Below are 12,385 nucleotides of genomic sequence, written 5' to 3' on the forward strand. Positions count from 1 at the left end.
AGGGATGTGGACAAATTCAAATTGAACAGAGTACACATCCAATAATCAGACCCTCCACCAGAGAACCTGTATATTTTTGGTATGTCACTTATAACTTTGATCAAAGTGGATGGCATCCTTAGTTTTTCATCCTTAAAATTGGAAATAGATATATTGAAATTTATAAACTTTTTTCCGCGTACGGATTGACAGGTGGTGTACCTCTATTGTCACTATAGATGCTATAGGAGTGTCAAGAGGGGTACTCGATCAATTTAAAGCCAGAAATCATTGATGTACTTACATTCCCAATAATACTGACACTGATGATTCTGTTAAAAAGGCATTACAAGACCTTTCTGCCTTAGTCAACAAAATTAGCTGCTATATCAGGTGTTGATACTGTTGTCTGGTGCATTACTCCCTATGTCTTAAGCCTCCTTGTTACTACTCTCAGTACAAGACAAACTACATTTCCACCATAAATTTTGTGTAGGACTACTGCTGTTTATTTTCCTTTTATTGCATGTAACGCAAGTATACCTCTTTTGTTAAGGAAGATATTTATTCTGCTTATGCTGTTTAATTGAACTATTATAAGTTTCTTTTTAGTTTGTTACATTCTGCCAATTTATATAGACAGGTTTAGATTGTTTTTCTTTCCATTTTTAAACTGTTGTACCTTTCATCACTGGACCTCAAATAGTAACTAAGCAGACTGTTTTCTACTGTTGATGATGTCTTAATCATCAAGAGAGAAATGTATTGATTTGCTTTATTTTCTGTACAAAGGAAGAAGAAGATTATGTTCCTATGTATTTTCCAAAAACACTATAACTCAACATGCCTTCATATACGATCTAGATCTATTACACTACTGCAGGTTAAACAGTGCAACACTCATAATTATAATGCTCTTGAGTTTGCAGTAGTTATTTATTATTTCGCCAATATTAACCCTTTTTAAATGCTAAAATGAAATATTTGTTCCCTATTAACACCAGTTTTAGCCATATTCATACAATCAAAATTTGATTAATGATTGGTTTTGTAATCATGATATATTAATTAATTGCAATCATACACTCAACCTTATTGATTCCATTGTATGACACACAGACTTAATTGACTTCTCATGTTTCCAAGTCTCACTCCGTCCCAGAGGGGTAGTTGTAGGATAGTTAGGCCCCTTGGGTTGGTTATGATAAAAAGGGAAACCCAATGCTGCATTTCATCCAGCATATAATTATGTATCCACATACTGACTCTTGCTATGGCCTTGTCCCTCACTATGTCAGAGCACCCCTGTCACCTCAAACCTATACATCCCCCCCACAGAACTCTAAGAGCCCTCTGGAAAGGACGGCCCCACACACTTGTAGTCATGTGTGCAGGCCCCCCTGAGGGGGCCCGGCAAGAGGGGAATGTAGAAATATGCTAGCCCTTGCTCTCAGTAAAATGCAGGCCAATGGCTCAGGCTAAAGATCTAGGCCTCTTAAAATCAGAGATCACCTTTGACACAGTTACATTTCACTGTGGCAAGTGCTGAAATGAGGTAATTGAGAGCTGACAGAGGGTGGGGGAAATCTACTCTGTAAACAATGAGGAGACTGACACCTACAAGACGTCATGAGCAAGATTGTTGTGGTTATGTAGAGATAGTACTGGGTCAGCTGCACCCCGGGTGAGAACATCCAAAGGAGGGGGGGCTAGAGGAAGGTTTGGGAACATGTGAAGTCATTATGATCAACTAATAATGGCCAAAGAGCTCTGGTGAAAAACCTGGGGTCCATTGGAATAAATGGGGCCAAAATGCTATAAAAAATCAGTCTGAAGGGTACCGCGCGCTAGAAGGCTCTAGACAGCAGAAGAGAGGGATCAGATTGCACCTGCTGTGTGATCCAGAGATGGATGCCTGATTTGCCTGTACTACTGTTGGTGAGATTGTAATAAACTATCTTCTTATATCCCAGCGAGTCCTTCTGATTATGGAGTTTGTTAATTCCTGGACTGTGTAAAGAGCAGTCTGGGGGAGTATGAGATCAGAATAGTTGGTGGGAACAAGCAAATTATTTACAGAAATCTAGCCCTAAGTCCATCTGCACTAACAGCACACATGACAGTGTATGCAAATTACCGCGGGCTAACTGTAACATTTTGGCACATTGGCTAAAAATTTGACTTAAATAGGTGCACAGTAACTTATGTTATGAGGTAAAATGCGCAGGTTCCCTTTTATTCCATTCACTGTGTATGAACAAGATTTAGTGGTCATTAAAAAAATAACAACTAAGTCTCAAATAAATTTATGTAGCTTGTTTTCTCAATCCTCAGACACCTCCACAGTCTGGATGTAGCTCCAGTTGCCATCCTGGTTACAGGAAAGTAACCAGGGAAGGACAGCCTGTCTGCTGCTATGACTGTATTCCGTGTCCAGAGAGAGAGGTCTCCAACCAAATCGGTAGGTGATATCATGGAACATTGGGCTGCTTGTGGCTGTAGATTATTTGTGATGGTTCATCTCTGGGAAGTTAGGCAGGAGAGAGCATTAAATGACATAGGAAATGCTGTTCCCATTTTCCATATCTTTTCACTACTAAATGCTCACCACAATCCCAGAACACCTATGTCTTGTGGAGGGTGGGAGGGGGGGTTATCAACGTGTAAGTAAACTGTGGAATTTGTTGCCAGAGAATGTAGTAAAAAGCAGCTAGTTTAGCAGGGTTTAAAAAGGGTTTAGATGGCTACCTAAAGAAAAAGTCCATGGATCATTATTAAAATGGACTTGGAGAAAATCCACTGCTTATTTCTAGGATAAGCAGCATTAAATGTATTGTACAATTTTGGGATCTTGCCAGGTACTTGTGATATTGCCAGGTACTTTTGACCTGGATTGGCCACTGCTGGAAACAGGATGCTGGGCTTGAGGGACCTTCTGTAGGAACTATGACTTCATGGACCTTCTGTAGGAACCATGACTAATCCACAGTTTGCTGGCATTATATTTCTTTGGAGAAACAAAGAAAAACGTAAGCATTTATGGTCTCTATCCTAAAAAAAAGCCTCACTAGATGGTAGATTCCTCCAACACCAAAACGATACATAGTTTAGAAGGGCCAACAGATGCTATTTTAAATACACATGGACCCCTTTGTGGTAAAGGTGGTTAGCTTAGCAGGGTTTCAAAAAGGTTTGGACGGCTTCCTATGGGAGGTGGTGGTGATGAAAATGGTAATGGAATTCAAACATGCGTGGGATAAACACAAAGCAATCCTGTCTAGAAGGAATGGTTCCATGGAATCTTAGCGGAGATTGGGTAGCGATGCCGGTAATTGGAAACAAAATGGGAGCTGGGCAGACTTCTACTGTCTACGCCTTGATCGTGACTGAATAGATAGAGAGGGCTGGAGTGTAAAATTTAAGGGGCTTCGACGTTAGCTTCAGAACTTAGAACAAGAACAGTGCTGGGCAGACTTCTACGGTCTGTGTCCTGAGAAAGGCAAGGACAAATCAAACTCGGGTATACATATAAAGTATCACATACCATGTGAAATGAGTTTATCTTGTTCGGCAGACTGGATGGACCGTACAGGTCTTTATCTGCCGTCATTTACTATGTTACTATAACCATTATTAATTTGACTTGGGGAAAATCCACTGCTTATTTCTGGGATAAGAAGCATAAAATGTACTGAACTTTCTCCGAGGACAAGCAGGCTGCTTGTTCTCACACTTGGGTTGACATCCACAGTGGCCCCAGGAACGGCAATTTTTCATAGCAAAAATCCACAAAGTTTTGCCAGAGCATTCTGGCGCGTGTATCGCGCATGCGCAGCTGTCTTCCCACCCATCATGCAAGTGTTCCCACTTAGTTTCTGTTTTTCCGTGGTAGAGAGCGGTTGTTTTTGTCCGCTCTCTTCTCGGCCGTCGGAAAGAGCCTTCGCCGTTTTACAAAGTTTTACTTTGTTTTTTTCTTCTTTTCTTTAGGTTTACCCTGTTCCCTTAAAAAAAAAAAACTTTCCCTTATCTTCTTGGTTTTTACCCTGGTAAGTTTTCGTTCGCATCCGTCGCAGCCCTCTTAGGCCGTGCGTATGCGTTTTCTCCTTTTTGTGTGCTTTTTCAAGCCACAATCGCGGATTTTGATTTTGCCGCTGCTATTTTTCCATCTATGTCATCGAGGACTCCCAGCGGCTTGAAGAAGTGTACTCGGTGCAACCGGTCGATCTCAGGTACCGATCCCCACGCGTGGTGTCTTCAGTGCCTTGGGCATGACCATCGCCCAGACGCATGTAAGTTGCCTGAAAAAGTGGACACAAGCGTCGAGACAAGCTCTTCGAGACCAACTTTTCAGAACTTGACCGGTTCCTCGGCATTGACGTCGACATCGGTACCAAGGTAGGCATCATCGATATCGGCACCGGGGATGGCATCGACTTCAGGAGCGCAGGTAATGGCTGTCCAGAGATCACCACACGCTGGGAGCAGTGAGGAGTCAAGTGGGTCTCCACCTTTCTTTAAGTCTCCTGCTGTACAGGCCCCACCGGACCGACCAGATTCGGACCCGAACCCGAGGAGGCGTGTGGATTCCACGTCCTCCTCATTGGTACCGAGGAGTGCCGATGACGCGCATCGAGTGAAGGCAAAGAAGCATCGTCATCGGTCTCTTTCCAATCATGGTACTGAGAGCTCCGGGGCGTCGAAGGATTCGACACCCGTGAAGCGCCGACGCCTGCAGGAACGCTCACTCTCCATTCAACAGGTGTCGGTGCGTCAATCTATGGACAACCCAGTACCGCCTCCTCGACCTCCACAGATTCTGACGCCGATTCCTACACCGACCCCGCAGCCTTGCTCTACGGCGACTATAGATGAGTGCATCCGAGCCATTCTTCTAGGTCTTTTGGAGGGGTTGCTGCGTCATTCTGCTCCGGTGCCGGAGGTGCTTGCGCCTTCCGCATTATCGGTGGAAGTGGCAGCTGGCTCTATGCCCGTGGTGAGGTCCTCGTTGCCGGTACCGCCTGCGACATCGGCGTCGGCTGCCACCCAAGTCGATTCTCCGTCGACATCGATGGAGGGAGCTTCATCGCCGCCGGCGTGGGAGTCAACCTCTCAACATCGCCATCAAGGACATGGTTCCTCAGTGTCGAGATGTGCCCGGTCTAGGACTGCAGTTAAAGAACTCTTGTCTGACACTGATGAGGATGCCTCATGGGATGAAGGGGAGGATCCCAGGTATTTCTCTTCTGAGGAGTCTTGTGGTCTTCCTTATGATTCTGGTGAAGGAGTAGAATGCTGGAGTGTCTTTCTTTCTCTTCATTTTGTCCGGGAAATGTCTGTGGCCATTCCCTTCCCAGTGGTATCTGAGGATGAGCCCAGGACTGAAATGCTCGAGTTCCTGGACTATCCTTTGCCACCTAAGGAGTCATCCATAGTTCCTTTGCATAATGTGCTCAAAGAGACACTTAACCGGAACTGGATGAAACCGTTAAGTAATCCCTACATTCCCAAGTAAGCTGAGTCCCAATATCAGATTCACAGAGAACCTGAGTTGATGAAGTCGCAGTTACCTCACGACTCTATGGTTGTGGATTCCACTCTCAAGAGAGCCAGGAGTTCTAGAGACTTTGCCTCGGCACCCCCAGGAAAAGAATCTAGAACCCTGGACTCTTTTGGGAGGAAGGCGTATGAGGCCTCTATGCTAGCAGCCAAAATTCAATCTTACCAGCTCTACACAAGCATTCAATTGAGGAACACGGTGAAGCAACTGGCGGACTTGGTTGATAAGCTCACTCCGGAGCAGGCCAAGCCTTTTCAGGAGGTGGTCAGGCAGCAGAAGGTGTGTCGTAAATTCCTATCCAGGGGTGCTTACGATACTTTTGATGTTGCATCCAGAATCGCTGCCCAAGATATAGTGATGCGCAAACTCACATGGCTGCGTGCCTCTGACCTGGACAATCGAGTCCAGCAGCGGATTGTGGATGTCCCTTGCTGGGGGGATAACATTTTTGGTGAGAAAGTGGTTGATCAAATCACGCAGCGGGAAACTGCTATGTACAATCTCTCCCGCCGGGTGCCTTCTGCTTCTACCTCATCTGGTAGACGATTTTTCCGGGGAAGGAAGAATGCTCCCTATGCCTATAATGCGTAGGTACAATACTCCTTCTTGACAACCTTCTCAGGCTCATCCCCAGCGCGCTCGTTCTCTTCAACAGCGTGTGCCAAGGCAGGCCCCTGCAGCTCCCCACCAAAAGCAAGAGACGTGCTTTTGACTGTCTCCAGCTGAGTATAGCCACAATAAAAGTGTCCGTGCCAGGCGACTTCCCAGTCGGAGGGAGGTTAAAATTTTTTCACCAAAGGTGGCCTCTCATACTGAACAACACACAACCTCCATCCCTTCCGACCCTCCACTTATACCTCATACGAGCATTATACAACCTTGTATCTGTTACCAACCGACTGGGCAAACGTTTCTGATGATACTATGTAAGCCACATTGAGCCTGCAAATAGGTGGGAAAATGTGGGGTACAAATGCAACAAATAAATAAATAAATAACCTCTGACCGGTGGGTTCTTCAAATAGTCCAGTTCGGATACTCTCTCAATTTAATATCCAAGCCTCCAAATTGCCCACCGGGAGCTCAGTCTTTCAGCTTCCAGCAAGGCAGGTACTTGCAGAGGAACTCTCTGCCCTCAAGCCCGTTCCACCAGGGCAAGAAGGGCTGGGATTCTATTCCAGGTACTTCCTTGTGCAAAAGAAAACAGGGGGGATGCGTCCCATCCTAGATCTAAGGGCCCTGAACAAATTCCTAGTCCAAGAAAAGTTCAGGATGGTTTCCCTGGGCACCCTTCTTCCTATGATTCAGGAAAACGATTGGCTATGCTCTCTGGACTTAAAGGATGCTTATACACACATCCCGATACTTCCAGCTCACAGGAAGTAGCTTCAATTCCATCTGGGAGCGCAGCACTTCCAGTATTGTGTGCTGCCCTTTGGTCTGGCGTCTGCGCCAAGGGTCTTCAAAAAATGCCTGGCTGGTGAAGAACACCTCAGAGGCAGGGGCTCTACAGTCCATGCAGATGACTATTCAACTGTTGGAGCTACTCGGGTTTGTTATAAATTACCCCAACTCCCATCTTTTCCCTGTTCAGCAACTGCAATTTATAGGAGCTCTGCTGGACTCACAGACAGCTCGGGCCTATCTTCCCGAGGCGAGAGCAGACAATCTTCTGTCTCTAGTCTCCATGGCCAGAGCGTCTCAGCGGATCACAGCTCAGCAGATGTTGAGACTTCTAGGCCATATGGCCTCCACAGTTCATGTGACTCCCATGGCGCGTCTTCACATGAGATCAGCTCAATGGACCCTAGCTTCCCAGTGGTATCAAGCTGCGGGGGATCTAGAGGATGCAAAACAGCTGTCCACCGATTTTCACAATTCCCTTCAGTGGTGGACGATTCGACTCAATTTGGTATTGGGTCATCCTTTTCAAATTCCTTAGCCACAAAAAGTGCTGACAACGGATGCATCCCTCCTGGGGTGGGGAGCTCATGTCGATGGGCTTCATATTCAGGGAGTTTGGTCCCTCCAGGAAAAAGGTCTTCAGATCAATCTCCTGGAGTTGCGAGCGGTCTGGAACGCTCTAAAGGCTTTCAGAGATCGGTTGTCCAATCAAATTATCCTAATTCAGACAGACAATCAGGTTGCGATGTATTACATCAACAAGCAGGGGGGCACTGGATCTCGCCCCCTGTGTCGGGAAGCCGTCTAGATGTGGCTTTGGGCTCGCCGTCACAACATGTTTCTTCAAGCCATGTATCTGGCAGGCGTAAACAACAGTCTGGCCGAAAGGTTGAGCAGGATAATGCAACCTCACGAGTGGTCGCTCAATATGGGCATTGCCCACAAGATCTTCCAAGAGTGGGGCACCCCCTCGGTGGATCTTTTTGCTACTTAGCTCAATCACAAGGTCCCTCAGTTCTGTTCCAGACTTCAGGCCCATGACAGACTAGTGTCGGATGCCTTTCTCCTTCATTGGGGGAGGGGCCTTCTGTATGTATATCCTCCCATACCTCTGGTGGGGAAGACTTTGCTGAAACTCAAGCAAAACCGTGGAACCATGATTCTGATTGCTCCCTTCTGGCCGCGTCAGATTTGGTTTCCTCTTCTTCTGGAGTTGTCCTCCAAAGAACCATGGAGATTGGAATGTTTTCCAACCCTCATAACTCAGAACAAGGGGGCGCTTCTGCATCCCAACCTCCAGTCTCTGGCTCTCACAGCCTGGATCTTGAGAGTGTAGAATTCGCTTCTTTGGGCCTTTCTGAGGGTGTCTTCCAGGTTTTGCTTGCTTCCAGGAAAGATTCCACGAAGTGGTGTTATTTTTTCAAATGAAGGAAGTTTGCCGTCTGGTGTGATAGCAAGGCCCGAGATCCTCACTCTTGTCCTACACAGACCCTGCTTGAATATCTTCTACACTTGTCAGAGTCTGGTCTCAAGACCAACTCCATAAGGGTTCATCTTAATCCAATTAGTGCTTTTCATTGTCGTGTAGAAGGTAAGCCTATCTCTGGACAGCCATTAGTTGTTCACTTCATGAGAGGTTTGCTTTTGTGAAAGCCCCCTGTCAAACCTCCTACAGTGTCATGGGATCTCAACGTCGTTCTCACCCAGCTGATGAAGCCTTCTTTTGAGCCACTGAATTCCTGCCATCTGAAGTACTTGACCTGGAAGGTCATTTTCTTGGTGGCTGTTACTTCAGCTCGTAGAGTCAGTGAGCGTCAAGCCCTGGTAGTGCATGCTCCGTATCTCAAGTTTCATCACAACAGAGTAGTCCTCCGCATACACCCTAAGTTCTTGCCGAAGGTGGTGTCGGAGTTCCATCTGAACCAGTCAATTGTCTTGCCAACATTCTTTCCCTGTCCTCATACCCGCCCTGCTGAACGTCAGTTGCACACCTTGCACTGCAAGAGAGCATTGGCCTTTTACGTGGAGCGGACAAGCCCCTTCAGACAGTCCGCCCAAATGTTTGTTTCTTTTGATCCAAACAGAAGGGGAGTCACAGTCGGGAAACGCACCATTTCCAATTGGCTAGCAGATTGCATTTGCTTTACTTATGCCCAAGCTGGGCTGACTCTTGAGGGTCATGTCATGGCTCATAGTGTTAGAGCCATGGCGGCGTTGGTGGCTCACTTGAAGTCAGCCACTATAGAAGAGATTTGCAGGGCTGTGATGTGGTCATCAATCCACACATTCACATCTCACTACTGCCTTCAGCAGGATACCCAACGCAACAGTCGGTTTGGGGTACTGCAGAATCTGTTCAGGGTTTAGAATCCAACCACCCCCCTAGGCCCACTTTTATTTTGTTCCAGGCTGCACTCTCAGTTAGATGTTCTGGTTTTTAGGTCAATCCTTGTTATGTTCTCACTGTTGTGAGGACTAATTGACCTTTCTTTGTTGTTTTGAGTGAGCCTGGGAGCTAGGGATACCCCAAGTGTGAGAACAAGCAGCCTGCTTGTCCTCAGAGAAAGCGAAGATACATACCTGTAGCAGGTGTTCTCCGAGGACAGCAGGCTGATTGTTCTCACAAACCCGCCCACCTCCCCTTTGGAGTTGTTGCTTTTGTTGTTTCTGCTATTGGACATAACTAAGCGGGAACACTCGCACGACGGGCGGGAAGATGGCTGAGCATGTGCGATGTGCGTGCCTCGCGCGCCAGAAGGCTCTGGCAAAACTTTGTGGATTTTTGCTATGAAACATTGCCATTCCTGGGGCCGCCGTGGACGTTGACCCAAGTGTGAGAACAATTAGCCTGCTGTCCTCGGAGAACACCTGCTACAGGTATGTATCTTTGCTTTTTTGGAATCTTGCCAGGTATTTGTGACCTGGAGTGGCACTACTTCTGTACTTATGTGTTGTAGTGTCAGCCAGGCTCAATTATTTATATGTTGTTTACAAGCTCTACCACTGATAAATACAAGCTTCGTGCTGCTTTTGACATATTACAAAATTATAGGAGTTGAATTATTTATTATATTTTGTTTACTGTGGCAGCTATTTTCTAAGGTTTTGCATTAATCTTGCACTAGTTGCCAGAATTGGCAAGTGAAAACTGAAAAAACTCTGCATTAACAGTTAGGAGCATAAGTTTTCAGCTGAAAAGTCATCTTACTTTAGGAGCTTAAAAGTTTGCATATAAATGTAAGCCTGAAATTCATTTGCCTAGATGTTCAAACTACATTCCATTGCATTTAGGTGTCATTATATAGAGTAGGGTTGTCTTACCTCGGTCCTCTAGGGCTACAATCCAGTTGGATTTTCAAGATTTCCCCAATTAATATGTATTCTAAATCCTTACTGAGTTCCCTCATTTCAATCTAATTACAATTATTTCTATATTAACCACGTAATCACTATTGTCAGTATATATGATTTCAACCTCCTTTATTAAAGCAAGGAGAGGTGACTCGAGGAGCAAAACTAGAAGATAAAGGAATAACAGGTAAGGAAAAAGAAGTTATGATTACGTTGGAAAAGTTGTGAATTGGACTGATTGTTCATTTCAACGTTAGAGAACTGAGATATGATGATGTATAGTCAGATGTATTGACAAATGACAAACGGAACAACAAAATTCATGTAACTGAAGAAAATGCAAGTTCCTTATATGTAAAGGCAAAAGAATAATAATGTAAAGAGCTTGCTATGAACAAATGTGTTATAATCTCATTAGTCTATTTATGATGGCGATGTAAATTGAAGTTATATGAGTTATTGCGGAAGAGCATAATAGTTAGACAACGGAGTACAACAGGGTTAAGTATGAAAGAAAGTGAATGTAGAGTGAATGTGGCAAGGTTTGGATTATAGAATTTTATAGAATGTCAACAAAGTATAAAAGATTATTTTAAAGTAATTGTTTAATAAAGGAGGTTGAAATCATATATACTGACAATAGTGATTACGTGGTTAACAATGAATATGTATGAGATCTATTTGCATGCCCTGCCTTCATTGTATGCAAATAACATCTCATTCATATCCAATGGGGAAATCATGAAAACCCAACCTGGTAGGGATGAGTCAGAAAACTGGCATTTGCATGCATGTATGCCAGTGTTCTATTAACCTAGATTCCGCTTATAATGCCCCTGTTCAAGTCGTTGGTGAGGCACCACTTGGAGTACTGCATTCAGTTTTGGAGGCCGTATCTTGCAAAGGAGTAAAAAGGCTTGAAGTGGTTCAAAGAAAAGTGACAAAAATGGTATGGGGTTTATTTATTTATTTGTAGCATTTGTATCCCACATTTTCCCACCAGTTTGCAGGCTCAATGTGGCTTACATTATGCCGTAATGGCGATCGCCATTACCGGGTGAAGGATTACAAATGATATTGCAATTAAGGCACATACATGGTAAAGTGGAATATAGAGTGGTATTACATAGAAGTTCCTACTTGATAGAATAGGTTATAACATAGGTTAAATAGTCAATTATAGAAGAACATTTCCAGCATGAGAAATAAAGTGGTAGTGTGTATTGCGTAGCTTATATTGGTAGCACCGAGGTAGTCAGTCAGGTATAAAGAGTTTGTTTTTGTCGAGTTCATGTAAAGTCTAGTTGTCTGGTATTTAGGAAGGATCGTTATGGTGTGCCTTCTTGAATAGGTCCGTTTTCAGTAGTTTTTGGAAGATTGTTAGGCCATTCGTTGTTTTTATGGTCTTTGGCAGTGCGTTCCAAAGCTGAGTGCTAATGTAGGAGAAGCTGGATGCATATATGGTTTTATCAAGCTGTACAAGATGTACAAGGACAGATTTGCTGACCTGAACATGTTTACCGTGGAGGAAAAGAAAAATCAGGGTGATATGATACAGACATTCAAATATTTGAAAGGTATAAATTCTCAGACAAACATTTTGCAGAGACGGGAACATGGTAGAGGACATGAATTGAGGTTGAAAGGGGGCTGACTCAGGAATAGTCAGGGAAGTATTTTTTTACTGAAAGTGTGTTAGATAACCTGGAATGCCCTCCCACGGGAAGTGGTGGAGATGAAAACAGTAATACAATTCATAAATGTGTGGGATAAACACAAAGGAATCCTGATTAGAAGGATCGGATCCAAAGAAGCTTAGCGGAGATTAGGTAGCAACCAGTGGTGTGCTGGAGCCGGCTCGCACTGGCTCGCAAGAGCCGTTTGTTAAATTTTTAAAAATTTTGGGAGCCGGTTGTTAAAGTAGCTACTTTAACAACCGGCTCCCAAAATTTGGGCTCAGATGCTCTCCTGGCATTGGTGTCCTCCTCCCTTATCTATGTGGCTTAGGTTAGGCATCTTTTGTCCCTACTCTCCCCCCCCCCTTTCTGTGCTCAGTTTTTGCCCTCCTGCACCTCCTTGCCTCCTGTATTGGCG

The 12,385-nt window shown here is 44.8% G+C and overlaps 1 protein-coding gene across 1 annotated transcript in view; it reads left to right on the plus strand.

The window, feature by feature from the left end:
• LOC115464578 (vomeronasal type-2 receptor 26-like) overlaps nucleotides 1-12,385 on the plus strand; it is a 101,652-nt gene that overhangs the window by 62,846 nt on the left and 26,421 nt on the right. Inside the window, exon 4 of the mRNA XM_030194942.1 lies at nucleotides 2,314-2,440. Within this exon, the coding sequence (XP_030050802.1) occupies nucleotides 2,314-2,440 (127 nt within the window). The remainder of the gene's footprint in view (nucleotides 1-2,313; nucleotides 2,441-12,385) is intronic.

The sequence above is a fragment of the Microcaecilia unicolor genome, chromosome 3 (assembly GCF_901765095.1).
Source record: "Microcaecilia unicolor chromosome 3, aMicUni1.1, whole genome shotgun sequence".
NCBI lineage: Eukaryota > Metazoa > Chordata > Amphibia > Gymnophiona > Siphonopidae > Microcaecilia > Microcaecilia unicolor.